Source organism: Leucoraja erinacea, chromosome 22 (assembly GCF_028641065.1).
Source record: "Leucoraja erinacea ecotype New England chromosome 22, Leri_hhj_1, whole genome shotgun sequence".
Lineage (NCBI taxonomy): Eukaryota > Metazoa > Chordata > Chondrichthyes > Rajiformes > Rajidae > Leucoraja > Leucoraja erinaceus.
This window is the reverse complement of record NC_073398.1, coordinates 4592618-4618606: the sequence shown is the minus strand read 5'-3', so window position 1 is coordinate 4618606 and position 25989 is coordinate 4592618. Positions and strand designations below refer to the sequence as shown.

At 42.0% G+C, this 25989-nt stretch overlaps 1 protein-coding gene across 3 annotated transcripts in view; it reads right to left on the bottom strand.

The window, feature by feature from the left end:
* The window catches only part of ints13 (integrator complex subunit 13), an 83142-nt gene that overhangs the window by 46846 nt on the left and 10307 nt on the right, over positions 1 to 25989 (bottom strand). For all 3 annotated transcript variants that reach the window (XM_055652805.1, XM_055652806.1, XM_055652808.1), the window contains 6 exons: positions 20708 to 20782; positions 13996 to 14198; positions 13365 to 13445; positions 10951 to 11041; positions 7735 to 7863; positions 1672 to 1756 (listed from right to left, as the gene is read on the bottom strand). In XM_055652805.1, coding sequence (XP_055508780.1) covers positions 1672 to 1756; positions 7735 to 7863; positions 10951 to 11041; positions 13365 to 13445; positions 13996 to 14198; positions 20708 to 20782 — 664 coding nt within the window. The remainder of the gene's footprint in view (positions 1 to 1671; positions 1757 to 7734; positions 7864 to 10950; positions 11042 to 13364; positions 13446 to 13995; positions 14199 to 20707; positions 20783 to 25989) is intronic.

Below are 25989 nucleotides of genomic sequence, written 5' to 3'. Positions count from 1 at the left end.
CACAGTGAGGAATGTTGGGAATCCGCTGTGGTCGATGTTAATGTTAACTTTTATGTAGTTGTGTGTCTTGTTGCTTTTTTTGTATGGCTGTATGGTAATTCGCATATCACTGTACCTTAACTGGTACAATAAAAGACCTTTGAAATAGTCACAAAATGCTGGAGTAATGCTGGATCAAAAAACATTGGTGTAGTGCAGAAAAGTGATGCCGAGACAATTGTTCTTTCATGACTATTGTGAATAGCAGCGCAGGTTTGAAGGACAAGGGCTTCTATGTTTAATGGGTTATATTTTCACAACTTAGTTGTTACTAAATCAGAAATGTACAATAAGACCATGATAGGAAGCGAAAGATCAACCATGACTTTATCAACAGTGGAGTAAACATGAAGGTCCACTTGGCCCACTCCTGTTTCTGCTCTTATACAGAAAGGGTTCAGGTTGGTGAGAGGGAAAGAGGATTTGGAAGAAGAGACAGAGATTCAATTGATTTTGAATTGCTTAAAAGTCTAGAATCCGAGTTAACATCTTATTACAGTACTTGACCATTGAACAAATTTGCCGCTTCTTTAATAACATCAATGAATGGAATGGAAAGACACAGCATGGAAACAGGCTCTTATACCCACCGAGTCCACACTGGCCACTTGTTTGCACTAGTTCTGTTATCCAACTTTGTTTTGCACTAGGCATTGCATCTATTTAAATGAATACAATGACTGCATTGCCTTTCATCTGTGTTCTCACAATTTATTACACCCAGGGGATCAGGCTGCTGCAGGTGCAAATAGAAAAATCCAATTTATCATCTTCTGGGCAACTGAAATCTTAACTCACAAAAAATTCAGCAGCCGAGTGTGTGCAGAATTCTCTTGTCAGCCAGTGATTTAAATCATAAAGCTGAAAGACATTAAAGCTGCTTGCACGACGCAAGGAAATCTTTTGCTTATTCCTCCTACCCTAAACCGACCACATTCCACCCCATTCCATACTAGTTACTTCACATACAGGAGGAGGTGATCTTTCAGAGTATAGATTTGTCCAAATATCTAACAAAGTATTGTTTTGGATCATTGGAGGAGATTATATAGATGGGGGAGTTAATATTACATACTTTCATGGTCGTAATGGGGCTGTCCCACTGTATAAGCTAATTCAAGAGTTCTTCAGAGTTTCCCCCGATTCGAACTCGGAGAATTACGGTAATAGCCGCTCGTAGGTACTCGGGGCTCTCGTGGACATTTTTCAACACCTTCACGAGCCTACCGCGTTTCCTGTTAGCGTTACGAGCCGCTAAGAGATGTCCCGAGCTCCGACATACCCGCAACGTACATTCTACTACCTTACCACGATATTGGGGTTTTTTTAAACTCGGGAGAGCTCTTGAATTAGCTCGTACAGTGGGACAGCCCCTTAAAGAGAAACATTTAAAAACTAATGCATTGCCAATTCTGAGGATCATGTCAGTTAGCATTCTCTAGGATGATGGATTGTACTATTTAGAGCAGCAACAATTTTTGGATAAAGAGTTTATGGAGACTGGAAGATGAAAAGACAGCAGGAATTCAGTCGAACATTAGCAGGAAACTGTCTGAAAGCTGCCTTTGGAACCCGAGGAATGAGCATCGCCTTACGCCAAAACGCAAACCAAGTGCATAAATCATAACTTACCATTTCTTAGCAGTTCAGTATGAGCATCTTTTTGATGGAGAAGCTCTACATCATAATTTGCAGAAGTATTTGCATGTTGTTCTTCCTTTAAACAAAGGACAGGTAAAATGTAAACACAATATGGATATGATTGTAATTACTGCAAGTATTACAATATATATGCACCCATGTGATCAGGATTGTAGAAATCCAATTTATCATCTTCTGGGCAACTGATATAGTCGTTTTAACTTTGTTAAAAGCATTGCTTTAAAAGCTCAGCAGAAACATGTTTAAAAATTCACTCCATGGTCATCCTAAAACTTACCCAGTGTAGAAACACAAATAAATTGCACTGTCTGGCTGAATAGACATGCCATATCAGTGCAAACATTCAGAACCATTTAATCCTTGAACTCATTTATGCTTTGCTCATAGGCCCCAGTGTGTGGTGGAGGGCATACTGACTGGTTGCATCACTGCCTGGCTCAGAACATAGGAAAGTGTAGAAAGTGGTGGGCATTGTCTAGTCCAGCATGGGTATTGCCAACTAAGGGATCTCAAGGAAGCATTGCCTTGAAAAGGCAATTAATATCAATGACCCATGCCACTCTGTTCCCACTCTCTTCTCGCTGCCACCATCAAAATGGTAGCACCAGTGCTTGAGAACCATTAGCTCTAGCTTCAAGAACAGCTTCTTCCTATTAACCATCAGGTTTTGAACAATGCTGCACGACCCTAACCACAAACCTACCTCAGCATCAATCTACACCAGATTTGGTACTACGATATTTTCTCTACTTTGGTTCTGGCACAACCATGGCCTAGTTTACTCGGAATAACTGAGGGTTTTGTGCACTTATTATTTGTTGTTCTTGGTGCATCTAATGTGCCTGCCACTTTACATTTGAATACAATAGATTATCAAAAGCAGTGAAATAACTGCATGCACTGACACAAATACCTGCATAAATGTCAGTATATTAGATGCAAGGGAGATGTTAATGCAAATGCACTTGCACATTCAAGTTTATAGAATAACAATTGCTGAAATACTGGAGACCATTCAACCCAGCATGTCTGTCCCAAACTTCTGGCAGAAGAAACGCACCGATCACATTCAGTTTTCTCACTGGAGCCCTGCAATTGTTCTCTCTCAAGTTTCCACCGCTTTCCTTTCTCACGATGTCAATACATACACTTCAGATACCCTTTAAGCCAGATCAACAGCCAAAAGTCTGTAGCCTCCTTGTGCTCTGGTATTTTATTTCATTCTTCACATGTTTAAATTATAATGTTTTATTTTTAATTGTCCACTGTATATCGAGTGTTACTTGTGAGCAAAGCACCAAGGCAAATCCCTTGTATGTATACATATTTGGCTAATGATTCAATTCAATTAGATCATTACTATTTTCTGGGGTCAAGGAAAGAGCGTTCACGTCGCGGCCCTGTTTCAACCAATCTTTCCACCACCACGCACAAGAAGCGCAAGACAGACACCATTGTGCAGATGCCGAGAAGTGTGTACAGCTCTGGCTGAACAACTTCTAATCTTGTGTGTGGACTCGATAAGAAGAATTACTATTTTCTGCTTGAAAAAGTTCATCCTTATTTCATCACTGTTCTGATCTTTTTCTGCTGCCAACAACTCTGTCAAGGGAAACAACTTTTATTTAGCCTAAGAATTTACATCAAATTACTTCTTGGTTGACTCTAGTCCAATTCAAGTTTCTCCAGTCTACCCAACCCAATCACAGATCATAGTCTGAAGAAGGGTCTCGGCCCCAAACATCACCCATTCCTTCTCTCCAAAGATGCTGCCTGAGCCGCTGAGTTACTCCAGCATTCTGTGTCTATCTTTGGTTTAAATCAGCATCTGCAGTTCCTCCTACCCATAGACACAAAATGCTGGAGTAACTCAACAGGTCAGGCAGCGTCTCTGGAGAAAAGGAATAGGTTACTTTTCGGGTCGGAACCCTTCTTCAGACTAATGTTATCACACTTTTTAAGAAAGGTGGGAGAGAGAAAACTGGGAATAATAGACCAGTTAGCCTGACATCGGTGGTGGGGAAGATGCTGGAGTCAATCATAAAAGATGAAATAGCCGCACATTTAGATAGCAGTAACAGGATCGGTCCAAGTCAGCATGAATTTACGAAGGGGAAATCATGCTCGACTAATCTTCTAGGTTTTTTTGAAGATGTAACTAGGAAAATGGACGAGGAGGAGCTAGTAGATGTAGTGTACCTGGACTTTCAGAAAGCATTTGATAAGGTCCCACATAGGAGATTAGTGGGCAAAATTAGAGCACATGGTATTGGGGGTAGAGTGCTGACATGGATAGAAAATTGGTTGGCAGACAGGAAACAAAAAGTAGGGATTAACAGGTCCTTTTCAGAATGGCAGGCAGTGATTAGTGGGGTACCGCAAGGCTCGGTGCTGGGACTGCAGCTTTTAACAATATACATCAATCACTTAGATGAAGGAGTTCAAAGTAACATTAGCAAATTTGCAGATGACACAAAGCTGGGTGGCAGTGTGAACTGTGAGGAGGATGCTATGAGAATGCAGGGTGATTTGGACAGGTTGGGTGAGTGGGCAGATGCAATGCAGAAGCAGTTTAATATGGATAGATGTGAGGTTATCCACTTTGGGAGCAAAAACAGGAAGGCAGATTACTATCCAAATGGTGCAAATTGGGAAAAGGGGAAGTACAATGGGATCTGGTGGTCCTTGTTCATCAGTCAATAAAAGTAAGCATGCAGGTACAGCAGGCAGTGAAGAAAGCGAATGGCATGTTGGCCTTCATAACAAGAGGAGTTGAGTATAGGAGCAAAGAGGTCCTTCTGCAGTTGTAGAGGATCTCAGTGAGACCACACCTGGAGTATTGTGTGCTGTTTTGGCCACCTAATTTGAGGAAGGACATTCGTGCTATTGAGGGAATGCAGCGTAGGTTCACAAGGTTAATTCCTGGGATGGCGGGACTGTCATATGCTGAGAGAATAGAGCGGCAGGGCTTGTATACTCTGGAATTTAGGATGAGAGGGGATCTTATTGAAACATATGATTATTAAGGGTTTGGACACGCTAGAGGCAGGAAACATGTTCCCGATGTTGGGGGAGTCCAGAACCAGGGGCCACAGTTTAAGAATAAGGGGTAAGGCATTTAGAACGGAGATGAGGAAACACTTTGTCCACACAGAGAGTTGTGAGTCCATGGAATTCTCTGCCTCAGAGGGTGTTGGAGGCCGGTTCTCTGGATACTTTCAAGAGAGAGCTAGTGGGCCTGTCCCACTGTACAAGGTAATTCAAGAGCTCTCCTAAGTTTGAAAAATAATCAAACTCGTGGTAAGCACGTAGAATTTACGTAGCGGGTACTTCGGAGCTCGGGACGTCTCTTAGCGGCTCGTAACGGTAGGAAATGCGGTGCGCTCGTGAAGATTTTTCAACATGTTGAAAAATGCCCACGAGAGCCCCGAGTACCTACGAGCGGCTATTACTGTAATTCTCAGAGTTCGAATCAGGGGAAACTCGGGAGAACTCTTGAATTAGCTCGTACAGTGGGACAGGCCCTTTAAGATAGCAGAGTCAGGGGATATGGGGAGAAGGCAGGAACGGGGTACTGATTGTGGATGATCAGCCATGAATGGCGGTGCTGGCTCGAAGGGCCGAATGGCCTACTCCTGCACCTAGTGTCTATTGTTTGTTGATTCTTCAGTTTATCTTCGGTATAAACCAGCATCTGCAGCCCCTTCCTTCCCATAACAGATCAATTGGTCTGATCTCATTTTTGCATGTTGATACATGGCCATTAAGTTATGAAACTAATTTTCAATTTTGTCCCATGTTCATTGATTGATTAAAAGATACAGTATGGAAACAGCCCCTTCGGCCCTCCCAGTCCATGCCTGCCACTGATTACTTGTTCACACTAGTTCTATGTTATCCCATTTTCTCATCCACTCCCTACACTCCAGGGGCAATTTACAGAGGCCAATTAACCTCCAACCCACCATGTTTTTGGAGGAAACCGGAGCGCCCGGAGGAAACCCACGCAATCGGAGAGAGAACGTGCAAACTCCTCGCAAACAGCATCCGAGGTCAGGATTTAACCCGGGTCTCCGCCACTGAGATAGCAGCACTACCAGCTCTAAAAATAAATATCAAACATTATGGGTGCTGTTCCATATTGATGCAAGCATCACGGAAGAGATAATGGAGAAACCTATTGAACCCACCCAGTTCATTCTTCTGCAGCAATCTGCAAATCCCCAATAATGGAAATCTCTTTAATGGATCCAGAAACGGTCTCTGCTCAATTTTACTCAGTGGATCTTTCCATATATTGTCACTTGGCAATAACCCCATCAGCTTTGAGCTTCACTTTTACCTCTTGGCTGTCTATGATTAAATTATGCATCTGTTGCCCAATTTTAATACCAGTCTCTGGTATTAACACTCACAGTGGTTTACTCCTCCCGAAAATGACTGCTAATGTTGGCATCTATTGACTTTCACCAATTTCCTTTAAAATAAAGATAGCAAGCCAAGTTCTTGAACTGCTGCACTCGCTGCTGGTAACAGATTTGATATTACTTGGTTGCTCAGTGAGTTAAACATACAGCTCCTCTCCAAGTTACAAATGCCCGACATATGTACAGCCCATATATATGAATGAGCATTTGGGAGACCGGTGGGGTCAGTTTGCTGGCTGCTGCAGGCATCTTCTGTATGTACAACCTCAGCGCACAGCTATATCTGAATGGTTGAGTTAAACACCCTGGTTGCCCAAGGTTATGTTTTTATTTAAATATATTCCCAGTGTCTGCATTTTCAACTTGCAAACTGTTTGGGTTACGAACAGTTCTCAGGAGTCTTCACATAGAAAATAGGTGCAGGAGGAGGCCATTCGGCCCTTCAAGCCAGCACCGCCATGCATTGTGATCATGGCTGATCTTCCCCTATCAATAACCCGTCCCTGCCTTCTCCCCATATCCTTTGACTCCACCAGCCCCTAGAGCTCTATCTAACTCTCTCTTAAATCCATCCAGGTCCTATATCTCAACACTGTGGAAGGCACAATTTTAATCGTGGATAGTTAATCCGCTGACTGGATAGCAAGCAACAGAAGCTTTAAACTCTACCTTGATACACATGACAATAAACTAAACTATTGAGAATGGGACTGCTGTCACATATAGGGCAAGGAGAGCAAACATATTTCCTTCCTTAAAGAACTGCAGTTGCTAGTTAACCAAGAAAATACACAAAATGCTGTAGTAACTCAGCAGGTCTGGCCATCCCTGGAGCACATGGATAGGTGACATTTCGTGTCGGGACCCTTGTTCCGACCCAGGCATGGGTCTTATCCTGTTTCCTTTCCTAAAGTGCCTTGATACAGGGATTTTATAACAATTCAACAGCCTTTTGTTTGTTTTTTCCAAGATCACAGTTGTACTATTATACTGACAATTTTATTGTACCCAGAAAAGTGGTCACAAAACCATACAGAGCGTAGTTAATCTGAGTGACAAACATCTGACTTGTGTGGGGGGGGGTTAAAAAGGTTTTACTTTTATTCTGAAACATTTTTGTGAAGTAATTATTTTAAAATAGTGTATGGAAGGCAACCAACAATAAACAGATTGCAGCAAGTACATCATCATTGCATGCCACACACATACTATACAGGGTAGATACATAAAAACACATAATGGAAAGAACAATACAGATGTAAAGGAGCAGTTTTAGTGACAGTATCATACAAAGGGTCTTAAAATAATGTTTCTACAAGAACAGACAAAAAAAAAAAGATGATTATATTGCACACCACAGTGTGCTGCAAGCAATATAACCTTTTGATCAGTTTCATGATCTAATGTTCTATTTTAAATTCAAATTTACTAACCTGTTCACTGACATTGAATGTGGGCTAGCAAACAGAAATATGATGTGGAGAGAAAATAATTTGAAAATTACTTTGAAAATGTTAAATTTTCACAAACTGAAAAAAAAAACAAAAAAAAACAATTAGATGCTGCGTTCTGCTAAAAAATAAAACTTCCGAAGTGTTATACCCACCTTCATAGGTATGTTTGTAATGGTGGTGGAGGCAAGGTCAAAATGCTGCTGGACAAGGGTCATGAGCTTTGCAGGCAGCTGCCTTCCTGCACGGACACTGTGCACTTCACTCGTTAGGACCAAGGAGACCTATGGCAACAAAATGGACACCAATCAATTAGGATATTTGAAAGGCAACGATAAACCAGATAAACCTTAAAGATTAACGTTGTCGCTATAAATCACTGATTTGATATATTGACATCAGTTCCATTAAAATAAGATATTTTGGGTAATTTATTTAGCACCCTTAACTGCACCTCAATGTGCATTCTATAGCATAATCAAACCCAAAACTAACTTGAAACTAGACAGGAATAAATTGTAATGGTGCAGGAAGGAGCTGCAGATGCTGGTTTACACTGAAGAAAGACACTAAAAAGATGGAGCAGCTCAGTGGGTCAGGCAGCATCTCTGGAGGAAAAGAAAAAGCTATGTTTCGGGTCGAGACCCTTCTTCAGACTGAGAGTCAGGGGAAAGGGAACAAAGAGATAGGAGGTACATAGAACAAATTAGTGAAAGATATGGAAAAAGATCAAAGCCAGCAACAATGATCAAGGAAAGGTGGAGCCCAAATTGTTCCAAAAAGTTCCAAACCTGTTCATTGTTGGCTGTGGGGAAGGTGATAACAGGTAATACAAACAGTGAAACTCAGTAGCATGACAGTGAAACTAGTGCGACATTTAGGTTGGGGGAGGGACAGAGAGAGAGAGAGATGGGTTACTTGCAAGGATCTCAGAAGTGCATTTTAAGGGTTAAAAGAGTAGAAAAAGTCAAAGATAGACACAAAATGCTGGAGTAACTCAGCGGCACAGGCAGCATCTCTGGAGAGAAGGAATTCCTTCCCTCCCAAGATGCTGCCTATCCTGCTGAGTTACTCCAGCATTTTGTGTCTACCTTCAATTTAAACCAGCATCTGTAGTCCTTTCTTACACAGAGAAATACATCAGATGGGCTAAGTTTTAAAATATAAAATTAGCAGTTTATAATGCGTTGCACTGAAGTCAAGGGAAGACCAGATTTGTAATAGTCAATCAGATGCGAGTGATTTTAGATTGTCTTCAATGTTAAAATTATAGATTTTATTAAATTGTAAACTTTTTGGAACTGCTCCTAATGGTGAGTTTATACAACAAATGTATTTGGCAAGGATTATAAGGGCATGTAGGTTGAAGACATATTTTTGAAATCTTTTGTGTATAATTAGGTAAATCAATTCAAATATCTTTGCATTTTATGGTGCATTATTAAAGTACAAAAAATACTTTAATGTGTCTGTTTGCACTGAAAATGTGACCATTTGCAGTGAAAACATGTCTAATACAAAACAATAAAACAATGTAAATCCCATTTTGTAGCCATTCGTGGCTTGACAGCAGAGAATTGAGCTCTTCATTGCAGCACATCTGTGCCAATCGTTTACACCAGTGCTTCTTAAACTTTCAGTGTCATTCACCCTCGAGTCTTTATCACAACATTTCATTCACCCTCAATTAAAATTTTCGTATGTTTTATGGTCATTTTCATCTTATTCTCCCTTGTGTATAATTTTATGTATCATTTATTTTGTCACATGAACAAAAAACATTAATTAACTAATTTCTTAAGTGTTTATTTTATTCAACTTTTTGAACATCCTAAAAATATGTGAAGGAAACTAGGAGTGGAAAAAAAAAAGTTGAGTTGCCACTGGAGTTGAAAAATCATTCTATTAGAATGAGAAAAAAACATTCCAACATCTAAACCCTGGGCTTCAACCCCATCCTACCCTTTCCGGCTTTGATTGCTGCAGTTTTTTTCTTGGAAAACTATCTAAAGAAACCATGGATTATGTAAATTGGCAACACAAAGTAAAGTTACAGTTCAACAGTGGCCTACGGCGATCCTCCAGTGTTGATTTTTATAAATTTATGATCCCACTAGCTAATCTGGTCTTCCCTAAAATGTTATATTACAGTAATTATCCTGCTACTTTGAAATTAGAAAACCATAGGTTGAGAGAAAAAAAACTATCAAATTTCCAGCTCCACTGCCATTAAAACTAATAAGAGCTTACTAACCACTTTAATGGCAATGCCTTTTTTAAGTTTAGAAAAAAAAATTTAAATATCTGAATAAATTAAGTAATTCAGTATCAGTATTAACTTTATTGTCATTTCACCGAGTCCTTTCATACACAGAAAAAATGAAAAATTGTTTCTCATCAGTTATTGTCAGTGCAATTAATAAAAACAGAAATAAATACATACAACTTAAAAATGATCATATCTAAAATGGACCTAAAATTGAACTAAAAACAGACATTCAAACCCAAAATCACCCTTTGTTTACCCCTCTAGTTTCAGTCACCCCAAAATAATTTTATTCTCCATTGCCTGAAACAAATGTGCAATACACAAACCCATCCAATTGCATGCCCCCTAGCTTATCTACTGAGAGAACACAGCTACTCAGGGACACGGAAATTAGAGTTCTTTTAACTTTCAACCATTCTTCCTTCCTGTTAATAATTTGCTATTAACTTCCATTAATAGAAAAGGGCAAGCTAGAAATGGCGGTCTATGTGGATTTTCCAAAATTCTTTGATAAAAGACTGTAGAATTAAAACAAAGAGTTTTCAGGGTAATATACAAATCTCAAGTGAGCAGTTTAGGTTAAAAAAAAGGTTTGCTGTAGGGGATTTTGTGCTGAAAGACTAAAAATTGATGGACATGCAGGAAAAGGGCCAAATGGCCTTCTCGTGCTTTTCTATGTACTTTGTTAGCATTATGCTGCAGGCCAAAGGTGGGAGAGCACGGCCTGGTGGCACACAGTCAGGAAAGGTAGAAACTTGCCACAACAAGTGAAAACATAGAGGAAACATTGGTCCAGAGGCGTGCCCAGCTCTTGTTTGGTAACATTAGCTTTACTGGGCAAAGAACCACCTGCATTCAGAGGCAACAGCATCCATACAGCCATTTGGTCCATTTTGTCCCTAACCTGTAGGTTAGGACTCTTCTTCCAGCGATCTCTTGAATGTGCCGAGGGTTCCTGTCTCCAACGCAATTTCAGAAAGGTCATCCAAATCCTCAACTAATCACCAAATGAAAATTTTCTTTCTCATTTCCCTTTTAAACCCTTCTAGCTAAAACATAATGGCATGCTGTGTTCCAAATCTGTACAGAAAATATAACTTACATCTTTCTTGGGCCGATCTGAAACCAGGCTGTCTTCACCCACGGTGTACGTGTGAATTAAGACCAGTTCACAATGCTGAATCTGCATCAAGCTGAAAGGAAACAAAAGATACTGAGCAAACTATCTTCTGCGTAAAGAGTTACATCTCTTCATATTTAGAAACTTTCAGCTGGCAAAAGCCATTGATCTTTGCATTTCTCACCAAAATAAAAAAATATGGCATAATTGTCTTTGCTAAATGGTGTTAAATGCTTGAAAATCAAGTGCTTTTCATTTTTAGATATAGATGCATAGAAAAGTTTGTCTAGTTATGTTTTTGGTTTTTAGGCTGTGTTTATGTGGGGAGGGGGGTGGGGGGTGAAACGGGGGCTGCTGTCACTCCCTTCGGGGGAATACGACCTTTTTGTCGTATCCCCCTTCTTTGCCTCCGTCTACGCTGAGGCCTAGCGGAGCCGGCGACCTCGGGACTCTGGAGGCAGCTGACAGGACTCGTCCTGGGCTCGCTCCCGGCCCAGCCCGGGATGGAACGGTGCCCCCGTGAGAGCGGCACGGTGAGGGGCTGGAGTGGCCCAGCCCAACGGCACTCCCGTCGGAGTGGCCCAGCCCGAAGGAGGAAACGGCACTCCCGTCGGAGTGGCCCAGCCCGAGGGAGGAACGGCACTCCCGCTGGAGTGGCCCAGCCCACGGTACTCCCGCTGGAGTGGCCCAAGAGGAACGGCACTCCCGTCGGAGTGGCCCAGCCCGAGGGAGGAACGGCACTCCCGCTGGAGTGGCCCAGCCCGAGGGAGGAACGGTACTCCCGCTGGAGTGGCCCAGCCCGAGGGAGGAACGGCACTCCCGTCGGAGTGGCCCAGCCCGAGGGAGGAACGGCACTCCTGCTGGAGTGGCCCAGCCTGAGGGTGGAACGGCACTCCCGTGAGGGCGATCCGGTCAGGGGGCTGGGACGGTGCTCCGGTGGCTGGGACGACGTTCTGGCGGCGGTGTCCAGAGTCCTGGGTTCAGCCGCGGGCCGGCGGCTGCGTGTGCTGGACTGGAGGTGCGGCGGCTTCGACCACCCCGGGCCGCAGTGTTTGAACCGGCCCGTTCGCGGGGTTCGGTGAGCTGCGGGACTTTGTACCATCGCCTGGTGGGGAATTGCCTCAGCGCAGAGGGAGAAGAGGGAAGAGACTGCAGCCCTAAGATTTTTGCCTCCACCACAGTGAGGAGGTGTTTGGAGGACTCACTGTGGTGGATGTTAATTTGTGTTTATTGTTGTTCATTATTGTATCATTGTATGTATGACTGCAGGCACGAAATTTCGTTCAGACCGTAAGGTCTGAATGACAATAAAGGAAATTCAATTCAAAAACTTCAAAATCTTGAAGTACCTGGCCTGTTTCCTCTCTGCAGTATGCAAGAGTTAAATCTTTCTTCACATGGGGAAGGCACGGTGGCGCAGTGGTAGAGTTGCTGCCTTTCAGCCCCAGAGATCGGGGTTTGATCCTGACTACGGGTGCTATCTGTACGGAGTTTGTTACTTTCTCGTTATGACTGCATGGATTTTCTCTGGATACTCCGGTTTCCTCCCACACTCCAAAGACGAACAAGTTTGTAGGTTAATTGGCTTCACTAAAGATTGTAAATTGTCCCTAGTGTGTGTAGGATAGCACTAGTATATGGGGATTACTGGTCGGTGCAGACTCTGTGGGCCTGATTCTGCGCTGTATCTCTTCTCTAAACTATTAAATAGCCTGCTATGTAGACTGGTGCTCCACCTTCTGGCCTGACCGGGAATATTTTGTCCCAATCGGGACTTATTTTCCTCCTGCACATTAATTAACCAAACATCAAATTCAAATCTCAAAACAATGAGAAAACAACCGAAAGGTCTGAATGACAAATAAAGGATTCAATTCAATCAATTCAAATATACAATGGGCTGCAATTGATAACTAGTGCCCTCTTTCTTCTAATGATGTTCCGAAAAGTTGATTTTGGTAAGCCTAAGGTTTGGCTTGGCTGATGGCTCTAACAGTTTTATTCTTGTTTCTCGGTCTCATAATGGCTTCTTTGACTTTCATTGGCACAACTTTGGTCCTCATGTTGATAAACAGCAATAAAAGTTTCTAAAGGTGATGGAAAGACTAGGTGCTCAGAGCTCTCTTATACTTGCATTAAGGAGGCAATTAAACACACCTGTGAAGCCATGTGTCCCAAACATTACGGTGCCCTGAAATAGGGGGACTATGTATAAACACAGCTGTAATTTCCACATGGTGAAACCCAAATGCATAAAACTGGCCTTTAATAAAATCTGACAATGTGCACTTTAACCACATGTGATTTTTTTCTATTACAAATCTCAAATTGTGGAGTACAGAGGCAAATAAATAAATGATGGGTTCCAAACATTTGAACATGAGACGCAAACTTACTTATCGGAACTAGCTGCTAATTTGTTGTGCTCGTGGATGGTCTCTTGGACACAGTCTTCTAACATTCGCACATGACTGTCACTGTGAGACAAATTGAAAGGAAATAAAAAGGAATCAGAACAAACTTGATAATCCACATAGTCCACAGTACAAAGAAGATACGAACATATAACAACTAAATAATCAGGTGTATCTTCATTTTCGGTTAAAGAGTAACTTTGCTTTCATTCAATTTCAGTGGTTTCTAAGATGGCTGAAGAGTCCTATGTGGGATCAACTGACTGTGTGCATGCCACATAGGTGGGACAATTTGAGCTTGACAGTGTGTGTGGGTGGGTGGATGATTTTGGATGTCGTGCTCCTTTGCCGACACTAAAAGCTGGAGTAACTCAGCGGGACAGGAAGTATCTCTGGAGAGAAGGAATGGGTGACGTTTCGGGTCGAGACGCTTCTTCTGAAGAAGATTCCTTCTCTCCAGAGATGCCGCCTGTCCCACTGAGTTATTCCAGCTTTTTGTGTCTATCTTCAGTTTAAACCAGCATCTGCTGTTCCTTCCTACACAAACATGTAAATAGTACAAAGATGCAAATCAATCAATTCAGAGGTGGCCGATGCACACACGGATGCTAACCTTTTGGCATTAGTTATACAGATGATACGTCCACGGTTGCTAACTCTGTCTGCATTCTCCATCAAAGTAGTTCGGGCTTCATGCTGATAATCTGTACATTTGCACAGGACCTCCACTGCCTCGACTAAGCCATGCAGCACACTGCAGCACTCCGGGTCCATGCGTGGATTGGGAGGCCCGACAGCTGCTAAGGCTGCCATCAGCTGTTGAAGAAAAATAATCTGTCATTGCCTGCATTTCACAGCAATAGAAAAACTGCTTTTTTTATTCATAGAGGTGACTCGGAAAATAAGTGGTTATTTCCGAAAAGTGAGGAGTAAATTCTGAAACTAAGTAATGGAGCTACTGAATAAAAATGGAAGGAGGATATTCAGCCACTTTATCTCTGTCGGCTCCTTTGCAGGGTTATAAATTAATCCCTCTTCCTCACAATATTTCCCTTGCATTTATTCATCTCCCTCACCTTTAAAGCAGTGCATATTATAGCACGACTCGTCTCGATAGCCCTCCTAATATTAATTGCTCAGAAATAAACGTAAGGATATGAAACAGGGCAGGCCCCTGAAGCCTGCCCTGTTATTCAACGTGTAAGAAGGAACTGCAGATGCTGGTTTAAACCGAAGGTAGACACAAAGTGCTGGAGTAACTCAGGGGGACAGGCAGCATCTCTGGAGACAAGGAATGGGTGACGTTTCGGGTCGAGACCCTTCCTGAAACGTCACCCATTCCTTGTCTCCAGAGATGCTGCCTGTCCCGCTGAGTTACTCCAGCTTTTTGTGTCTATCTTTGTTATTCAATGAATTGACTAATCTATATTGACCTCAACTGCTCTTCCAACACAGGTCCCAAAACCCCCAATTTTTCAAATATAGATTGATTGAAAGATACACCATGGAATCGGGCTCTTCGGCCTACGAGGTAAAGGCTGACCATTGATCACCCATTCACTGGTTGTTACCCCATTTTTGTATCCACTCCCTACACACTAGGGGCAATTTACAGAAGCCAATTAACCTACAAGTCTTTGAGATGTTGGAGGAAACCGGCACAACTTTTAGTTTTGTTTAATTTAGAAGTACAACGCAGAAACAGGCCCTTCCTCCCATTGAGTCTGCTCCGACCAGCAATTCCCATGCTAAAAACTAGGGACAATTTACAATTTTTACCAAAGCCTATTAACCTACAAACCTGTACGTATTTGGAGTGTGGGAGAAAACTGGAGCACCCGGGAAAAACCCACAGTCTCAGGGAGAACGTACAAACTCCGTACAGATAGCTCCTGTGGTCAGGATTGAACGCGGTTGTGCAGCACCGCAAGGCAGCAACTGTACCGCTGCTCGGCACCTGTACGGAACTCACATGCTCTCTCTCTCTCTCTCTCTCTCCCTATCACTCTCTCCCCCCTCCCCTCCCTCCATCTATCCATCTCCACCTTAAACACATCTGATCTGGCCACCGCCACCCAGAGGATTAGGATTCCAGAGAATCAATATCCTCCAGAGCAGAAATTTCTTTGCACACCAGTTTCTAATGTCTGTTCCCTTATATTACAGCTATACCTCCTTGTTTGTGGCTCGCCCACTAGTGAAAACACCTAACCTGACAACTCCCTCAGGATCTATGTTTGAAATAGGCACAATAGCTGAGTTCTAGTCTTTCAGTGTACTCTCCGTGCCAGTATACTTTCTGAGGAGTCTCTGCTCTTTCAAAGTCTGCAGCAAGATGCTGCAGATGTTCTATCAATCGGTGGGTGGTGGCCAGTGCCATCTCCTTCGCTGTCATGCGCTGGGGCAGCAGGGCGAAGGCCGCCGATACCAACAGAATTAACAAGCTCATCAGGAAGGCCGGCTCCGTCCTCGGGGTGGAGTTAGATTCATAGGTGGTCTTGGAGGGGAGGATGCTCCTCAAACTGCAGAGCATCTTAGACAATACAGCTCGCCCCCTCCATGACACACTGGTCAACCTGAGGTGCACCTTCAGCAACTGGCAGAACGCTACAACAGATCCTTTTTCCCCTGTAGCTATCAAACTGTACAACTCCTCCCCTTCTGTCGTGGGGTAGACTGACTTCACTCCACTCCCCCCCCTCTCCAATATTTGCGCATCCCCAATCCTGGACCTTCATCTTGTCACTTTCATATTTCATGTATCTTGTTATGTTTTATGACTGTTGATGGACCAGTTTCCCTCCAGGGATAAATAAAGTGCTATCATATAGTTTCATATCATATTGTAGTCAGTCAACAAACAAGGTTTTTTTATTGCTCTACGAGGAAAACCAAGGTTATTGCTGTTTTTGTTCAAACATTAACTTTGCTTCCCTCTTCACCGCTGGTACATATAACCTTGTAGAATTGTGAAGCAATAAATCTAACATGACTCCAACAAAGAAAATACAGGACTGGGCATGTTATCTCTCATGATGAAAGATGTTTAAAAAAAAAAACAAGGAAAGTGAAAAAAGAAACTGGGTGGCAGTATTAATTACAGAAAGCAATTAATGGGTGAAATGTTGAAGGAACAATGGGCAACATTTAAAGTCATGTTTCGGAATTAGCCTAGGTATATTCCCACAACAGGAATGTGTTGAAAGCCAGAGGTCCCCGGGTGACAAAAAACACGATGGAAGATAAAAGGTGTATGACACTGGTAAGAACCAGGCTGATTATAGTGCATTGAGACAAGAATCAAAGAGCAAAACAAGATGATTTTTGTGAAGACAAGGGTAGCTTTTTGCATTTAAATAGGAACTAGCTACAAACATAAATGGTGAGCCTATAATGGATAAATGAAGAGCTTCATGCATAGACACACAAGGCTCTAGAGGACTAGATTCAAAGCATGCATTTATCTTTATCAAATAAACCGGTGCTGATAAGATATCATTAGTTGCAGAGGTAACGGATGGAGTGGAAATTCATGTGGAGGCTCAATAAAGAATGAATAAAGGAAACAAATTACCAGGTCAAGGTGAAATGGTTGGGGAGAGAGATGGAGATTACAAAAGGTCTTGTCATAGATAATCTTCAATCCTCATTTGAAACAGGGGAAGGCATGAGTAATGTGTTCATGGATGTTAGCAAGGCCTTTGACAAGGTGCAGTATGGTAGGCAGGTCTGGAAGATTGGATCATATGGGATCCAGGGCGAGCTAGCCAATTGGATACAAATGTTCAAGAAAGAACTGCAGATGCTGGAAAAATCGAAGGTAGACAAAAAATGCTGGAGAAACTCAGCGGGTGGGCAGCATCTACGGATAGAAGGAATTGGCGATGTTTCGGGTAGAGACACTTCTTCAGACTGATTTTTGGGGGGGGGGGGGCGGGAAAAAGAAAGGAAGTAGGAGGAGACAGTAGGATGTGGGAGAACTGGGAAGGGGGAGAAAGCAGGAGCCATCTAAAATTAGAGGTCAATGTTCATGCTGCTGGGGTGTAAAGTACCCAATTTATTTAAGTGCCGTTTCTCCAATTTGAGCTGGGCCTCACTCTGGCAATGGAGGAGGCCCGGGACAGAACCTCATATTTTGCTTGGGTACTTTACACCCCAGCGATATGAACATTGACTTCTTTAATTTTAGATAGCCCTTGCTTTCTCCCTCCTTCCCAGTTCTCCCACAGCCTACTGTCTCTGCCTACTTCCTTTCTCCCCCCCCCCCCCCCCCCGAGATCAGTCTGAAGTGGGGTCTCGATCTGAAATGTCACCAATTCCTTCTCTCCATTTTTTGTCTGCCTCGTCTACCAATTGGATACAAAATTGGTTTGAAGGTAGGTGACAGCAGAAACTTGTAGAGGTGTGTAGGAAGAAACTGCAGATGTTGATTTACACCAAAGATAGATAAAAAATCAATAAAAACGCGTAACTCAGCTGGTCAGGCATCTCCAGAGGAAAGGAATGGTTATGGTTCAGGTCGAGATCCTTCTTTGTGGATGGCTGCTTTTCAGACTCTCAGGCCTAACGAGTGGCGTTCTGGATCTACTGTTGTTTGTTATTTATTTCAACAATTTAGATATGAACAGAAGGCATTGTTTATTGCCAAATTGGTGCTCAAGTGAACCAATGAAGGCGGAATTCTTAGATTACATTGGGATCATGATCAACTGGAGCTGACAGGCTGAAGAATGACAAGAGTCATTAATTAGGATAAATGCGAGGTGTTGCTCTTTGGTAAAACAAATCAAGGCAGAATTCACCGTAAATGGGAGGGACTGAGATGTGTTGTGGTACAGAGTCGCCAGTGTAGGTATACGATTCTGTAACAATGGCGACACGGGTAGTGAAGGCGGCATTTTGCACACTTGCTTTCAGCAGTCAGGGTTTTGAGCACCGGAGTTGGACGTCACCATATAGCTGTTTAAACATTGGTACGCCACGTTTGGAGTACTGTGTACAGTTCTAGTTGTTCTAAAATAGGGAGGGTGTCCTTAGACTGGAAAGGATGCAAAAAAGATTTACAAGGATGTTACTGTGTCTGGACGGTTTGCGATCCAAGGAAAGGCTAGATAGGCTGGTGTACGAGACTGAGGGATGATCTTACAGGGGATATAAAATCATGGGAGACACAGATAAGTGATAAGCCACAGTCGTTTCCTCCAGGGTAAGGAAATCTAAAACATTTAAAACACTCTTGGAGAGGAACAGCAACTTGGATAGAAAATATTTGAAGAGGTATTGGCCAGGGTACAAATGACTGTGATGGATCAAGGGGCATGTTTCCAGCTGCGACTCATTGGAAAACGATAAATGTAACACCCTTGTACAAGAAATGGAGTGCAAAACATGCCAGACAACCACAGACCTATCAGTTTAATCTTAATTCAGAAAAATTTAAGAAATAATCATCAAGGCAAATTTTAAGTTGGTAAATAAAGCCACAGTCTATTTACAGGAAAATCACGATTGACTTAGCTGACTGTATTTTCTGTCAACATAAAAAAGACCGATGAAGGACACGGGAGAGATGTTGCCTACATGGATTTTCAGAAGACATTTCAGAAAGTCCCACACGAAAGATGCGCTTTAGTAAATTCAAGGTCCATCGAATTTAAGAGTCTCCAGCAGCATATGTAAGAAATTGCCTTAAAGATAGCAAGTACAGTTGTGGTAAATAGTCTTTCTTTCTTGAGTGTTTGACCACCAGGGGCGCCGGGGAGATGGTTGCCCTGCCGGCAGTCTGTTCGTATTTTCTTTCTTTTTTATTACTTTTTAGTGTGTTAAAAGTTTGTTTTAATGTTCTTCAGTTTGTTTTATGTGGGGGGAGGGGGGAGGGGATCGGGGGAAACTTTTTTTTTTTTCAAGCTCTTACCTTCCCGGAGATGTGATCAATTTTCGGATCACATTCTCCGGGCTCTGCGGCCTAACATCGATGGAGCTGGAAGCCTCCTTGGACTGTCGTGAGCCCCACGGCGGGGCGCGGATTTAACATCGGAGCTGATCCCTTACCTGGGATCGCTCCCACCGCGAAATCACAAAAGAAGACTTGAACTTTATTTCGCCTTCCATCACAGTGAGGAAAATGTAGGAGTCACTGGGATGGATGTCCATGTTAAAATGTGTTTTGAGTGATCTGTTGCTTTTAATTGTATGACTGACCTGGCCAGTGAAAATCCTCGTATGTTGCAAAACATACTTGGCGAATAAAGTGTGATTCTGATTCTGATTTTTATATTGGAGGATGGTAGACAAGGTGTTCCTCAAGGGTCAGTTTCTGGACCAATGCTTTTTAAAATGATATTAAAACATTAATAATTTCACATGGATGTTCATAAGTTCATAAGTGAGAGGAGCAGAATTAGACCATTTGGCACATCAAGTGCACTGCGCCGTTCAATCATGGCTGCTCTATCTTTCCCTCTTAACCCCAATCTCCTGCCTTCTCCCCATAACCTCTAACACCTGCTGCGCAGGCTAAAGTTTCCAAACCTTCATATGTGAATGTGCAATAAACACGAAGAGGTAGCAACAGATTACAGGAGGGCATGAATAGATAGTCTGGCTGAATAGATAGCCAAGTTCCAGAAGAAATGAAATATAAAGTGAGAGGGAACATACTATGGCAGAAAGAATGGCAGACAATTTACACTAAATGGCACTTCTAAACAATGTGCAGGAATAAAAGGACTTGGGTGCACATGTGAGTTAATTCTTTGAAATCTAATGGGAATATTGAGAGAATGGCTAGCGTGTCAGTTTCATTATGTACGGAATACTAAAGCAAGAAAGTTATGTTCAAGATAGACACAAAATGCTGGAGTAACTCAGTGGATCAGGCAGCATCTCTGGAGAAATGGAATAGGAATAATCTCTACTAAACAATAGTTAGCCACAACTGGAGAATGCATGCCCAATTTTAAGAATAATGTGAAGATCTATAAAGGGATCACAAGACATTTACACAAATGATTACAGGGTGAAGAACTGTAGCTAAAGTTGACCAAACTGGAGTTGTTCTCCTTGGAGCAAGTTGACAGGAGCCACAGCAACTGAATTGTGACAGATTATAGAACTTAATTCCAAATAGTTAAAAAAACATTGAATGGAAAATGATAAAAACCTGTAGCCAGAATAGCTATTATACCAAAGTTGAAAATAATTACTGTTACTCGATTAGTATTTTAAGATCCCTTGAAAATTAATCATAACAAATTTTAAATGTTAAGTCAATGAAACCGTTTTCAACAAGGAGGATTTACTTGGATCAAAAGGTTTTAATTCACCTCTTGCAGGTTCTGATCTTCTTGTCCCCAGGAGTTCAGGGTATGTGCTCTTGAGTCACTTACAATGAAATTCACCTAAAAAAATAAAATAAAATCCAGGAATTAAACAAAACTCAAAAGATCTGGTTAATACATTTTCATCAGGATATGGTTTACAAGGTGCTACATTTCAAGGATTTCAAGGTCTGAAGAAGGGTTTCGGCCCGAAACGTTGCCTATTTCCTTCGCTCCATAGATGCTGCTGCACCCACTGAGTTTCTCCAGCTTTTTTGTGTAGCTACATTTCAAGCATTGGTGTGAAAATTAATTGCCAAATTTCAATGAGGTACATCAGCAACATATTTTACCACATTGGCTAGTCTGCTTCATGACTAATCAGTTGTCTTATTTCTCCACAATTTGTGGGCAGAGAGTACAATATTGTGTGGAAAGAATTGTTAAAATCATACGTTGTGGAAGAAATTATTTTAATAACTGAGTCAGTCGGTTGATCCCATTTTCCCTTCTCCACAAGGAAATGTTTCATTAAATAGAGTGCACCTCCCTCACCTGCACTCATGTTAAAGCAAATAAGCAGAAGCAGAAAACCCATCACAAACTAAGTGATTGTGAAATTTTATTTTTTGCTGGTTACAGCTGTAATATCAGTGATATTATAACTAAAACCAGGATCCATACATTGTGGACCTTGAAGGTTGTTTTCTCATTAGGATGATACAAGCTCCCACAAAGGAGGCTAATGTATAAATTGATAAGCATTTGAATTCAACAAAAATATAGTGCTGCGTAGAAGTACGGTACTGTGTAATTCTCAGCAAAGAGTCATCACAGTGATAAGTCAGAAGTTAGGCCAAGGGCTGCAGCCTTCCAGAGTTCCATGAAGTATCAGTGAAAATAAATGAAATAGTCAGAGACATTGCAGACGGGAGATAAAAGGGAAATATGGGTCCGGAATGGGAGAGAAGCGTACAGAGGAGGGGAAAGAAGCAAGGTGACTGCGATGGTGAAAGACAATGCGAGAGATAAGTACACATTAGGGTGGGGGCATTATTTGAAATTGGAGAATTCAATGTTCGTATCATTGGGTTGTAACTAACCCAAATATGAGATATGGCCTCACTCTGGCAATGGAGGACATTTTTATGATACTGACTGTAAAGGGAAATTCATTTTGTTGTCTCTAATTGAGACAATGACAATAAATTTGAATACAATACAATACAATACAATAAGGACAAAAAGGTTGGTATGGGAAGGGAAATTAAAATGGTTAGCAACCGGGAGGTCCAACGTGGATGACAGAACACGAGTGTTAGGCTGAACAGTCGCTTAGTCTGTGCTTGGTTTTGCCGATGGGAAATTAAGCCGCGTTGGGAACAATGAAGCAGAGGTTTAAAGAGGTGTATAAACAAGGAACTGCAGATACACAAAAGGACACAAAGTAATGAAGTAATTCAGCAGGTCAGGCAGCATCTCGGGAGAATATGGATCGGTGGTGGTTCTGGTCGAGACCCTTCTTCAGACTGCTGAGTTACTCAAGCACTTCATATCCTTTTGAGGAGGTGCACACACATCTGTTCCACCTGGAAGGGTTGCTGGGGACCCTGAATAGAAGTGAGAGAGGTAGTGTCGGGTCAGGTTTTACATCTCCTCAGGTTGCATGAAGAGCATATTGATACAACAATTCATGAGCTCCTCCACATCAATTACTAATATATGCACAACGCTTGTTAAAGCCAGTAGTGCCTCTTATTTTTGTCTGTAATTTTAAAAATGTCACTCATCCCAAATGTAAACAAATATTGTGGCGGTACCAAACGTGGTGAACAAACAGTTGCTTTGTTCAGACATTACATGGTTGGTGTACATGCAAGTCTGGTCCTTGCTGCTGAGGGAGGGTGTTGTCTCCAGCTCAGCAACCTGTCAACTTGTGATCTCAAGGTGAGATCTGCTTATGTAGCAGGACACTCCCCTTAACCCATGGCGTCATGTGACAGCCCTCGTAACCACTGACGAGGGTTCGACCGTAAGTGGTCTGACAATCAGCAGACGCCACAATATATTGTTTCACTCTTCTTCTCTCCTTAATTTATAGCCTTGCGTCTTTTCATCCCTGACAACTATATTTAATATCTAACAAATACAGAATTGTGATTAGGTTACTGAACTGATAATCGTCAGAATTTGTTTAGCCACTGCTTCAAAATGGCCGTACATTCTCATCTTCTGAGCTACAAGAGATAACCAAATAACATGCCATTTCAATTATGCCAAAATTTTATCAATTCATTCATAGAAGTGGCAATTCTCTTTGTGTTTTGCAAAATCCTTACATTGTATCATTAATTGATGAGATCTAACATTCATTTCTTGCAATTAACACCCACCAGTTGCTGCTGAATAAACTGTACAAAGAAATCATTACTTGATCTCCATAGAATTGCTCACACAAAAAAAATGAATTAGTTGAAGGTAGAACCAGTGCATCATTTCCATAAAGGAATGAAGGCATCAATATCAACATTTCCATTTTGAATAAAGTCTACACAATACAACTAAAACTTTGCATTCTATAATTGTTCTAGATCTTCTGGGAAGACCTGGGAAAGATTATTTAAATATAATTTTGTTTTAAATAAATGTAAAATTTCCATAACAACACTAAAAGTCTGAAGAAAGTCTGAAAAAAGTCCGACCCAAAACATCACCCATCCAGAGATGCTGGCTGACCCACTAAGCTACTCCAGCAGCTGCAGTTCCTTATTAGTTCACCACTATTATCACCTGCACTAAAAAGTCATGTCAAGTGGTTAAATAAGTGGTAAGCAATTAACTTAACAACAATTCAGTACTTCATCAGCCAGCTTAAATTTCCATCATTGGACTCATTGAACTCAATTCAAACATCATTGGACTCAATTCAAACAAAACTCGGAACATTAATAGCCCATTATCAGTTTATTTGCACATTATCTGTTTTATTTATTAATGTGTGTATATATTTATACAATGGTATATGGACACTGATCTGTTCTGTATTCATGCCTTCTATATTCTGTTGTGTTGAAGCAAAGTAAGAATTTCATTGTCCTATCTGGGACACATGACAATAAACTCTCTTGACCTGACTTGACTTGAAATTTACCTTTTTAACAAAAAAAGTTTCTGAAAGAGTTTACCCAAGGAAAACTTATAATTTGCACACTATGTAAATTTATAATGCAACTCAGGGTGTAATGTCACCAGCAGGGTTAGAGGTTATTGTTCTTTCCACTTTGGTGGTAGTGGGACAGCTTCTTGAATTGCAGCAGACATAGGCCCAGTTTATTGTAGAAAGAGAATTCTATGACTTTCACCCAATGACTAGGAGGGATCATCATTATACTTCCGAGTCAGGATAATGTAAAACTTGGAAGGAAACCTGCATGTGTTGCTGCTCTCATCTACCTGCTTCCCATGACAACATGGACAAAGCCTATTGAAGAAGCCGTGTTAAATTACTGAAGTGCATCACAAGGACAGCATGCACAGTACATACACTGTGCTGGTAATATAAAGCAAATGATAATAGTGGTGAATGTAATACCAATCAAGAGGGGCCGCATTGTTCTGGAAGACAACAAACTCGCCATTATATTATTGCATACGTCCTGAAGTTGTTGGAAAAGGTTCGGTGAGAGTCGTTTGCTCGAACTGCATTGTTTACACACTACACTAGACAATGATTACTGGTGACTCAAGGTTATGAATAGCAGAATGTTAACATCTCACTGAATGTCACTGGGTGGAGGCTGGATTCTCTCTCATTAGAAGTGATTACTGGCTGATTTTCACGTGATGTAAATATTATTTGCCGTTGATGAGCCAAACCCTGAATATCATCCCACATACAAACATTACGGCGGCACGGTGGCGCAGCGGTAGAGTTGCTGCCTTAAAGCATCAGAGTCCCGGGTTTGATCCTGACTATGGGTGCTGTCTGTACGGAGCTGGTATACCTGCGTGGGTTTTTCTCTGGGATCTCAAATTTCCTCACACACCTCAAAGACGTGCAGGTTTGTAGATTAATTGGATTGGTATAAATGTAAATTGTCCCTAGTATGTGTGGGATAGTGTTAGTGCGCCAGGATCACTGGTTGGGCCCAGACTTCGGTCGGTTGAAGAGCCCGTTTCCGTGCTGTATCTCTAAACTAAACAAGCAGCTTACTCATTTGAGGAGCTGCATTGAACTGAACAAAGTGCATTTGGCAGCAATACCCCTAATGCTGGTGGGTCACTGCAGATGCAACTGGTTGGGTGTAGGATAACAGCCGAGAAGCCCAAACCAGTGATGTCCTGCAGCTGTCCTAGCTGGCCTCCATCTTCCTTTTGTACTATTTCTGACCATTCAGCATTTCCTATTGATTTCAATTGTACAACACTTATTTAAAGACACATTTGGTCAAGCTGATATGATGCCATGGGAGGCTACTCCTGCCTCAGATTTTAAAGTTTAGTTTGGAGAAACAGCGCGGAAACAAGCCCTTTGGCCCACCAAGTCCGTGCCGACCAGCAATCCTCGTACACCAGCACTATCCCACACACATTAGGGACAATTTACAATCTTTACTGAAGTCAATTAACCTACGAACCTGCACATCTTTGCAGTGTGGGAGGAAACCGGAGCAGCAGGGGGAAAACCCACGCTGTCATAAGGAGAACATACAAACACCTTCCAGATATCACCCGTTATCAAGATCGAACCCGGGTCTCTGCTGATGTAAGGCAGCAACTCTACCTTTGCATCACCATACCGCACATGTCTTGTCTATTTTGGTCGAAGGTTGTAAAATACTTGAATCAAGTAGTCACGGTAGAACAATCGATAAGTAAACAAAAGTAGATTGCAGAGCGAGCAAGAAAGAACTGCAGATGCTGGTTTACATCGAAGGTAGACACAAAATGCTGGAGTAACTCAGCGGGTGAGGTAGCATCTCTGGAGAGAAGGAATGGGTGACATTTCGGGTCGAGACCCTTCTTCAGACTGATCGAAGGGTCTCGACTCGATAATTCACCTATTCCAATCGACCGATTGACCAAATGGTGCCAGCACAATAACCTGGCTCTCAACACCAGCAAAACCAAGGAACTGGTTGTGGACTTTGGGAGGGGTAGGATACGAACCCACAATCCCGTTTATATCAACGATGGTGGAAAGGGTCAAGAACTTCAACTTCCCGGGCATGCATATTTCCAAAGATCTTTCCTGGTCCCAGCACACAGGTGCAATTATAAAGAAAGCA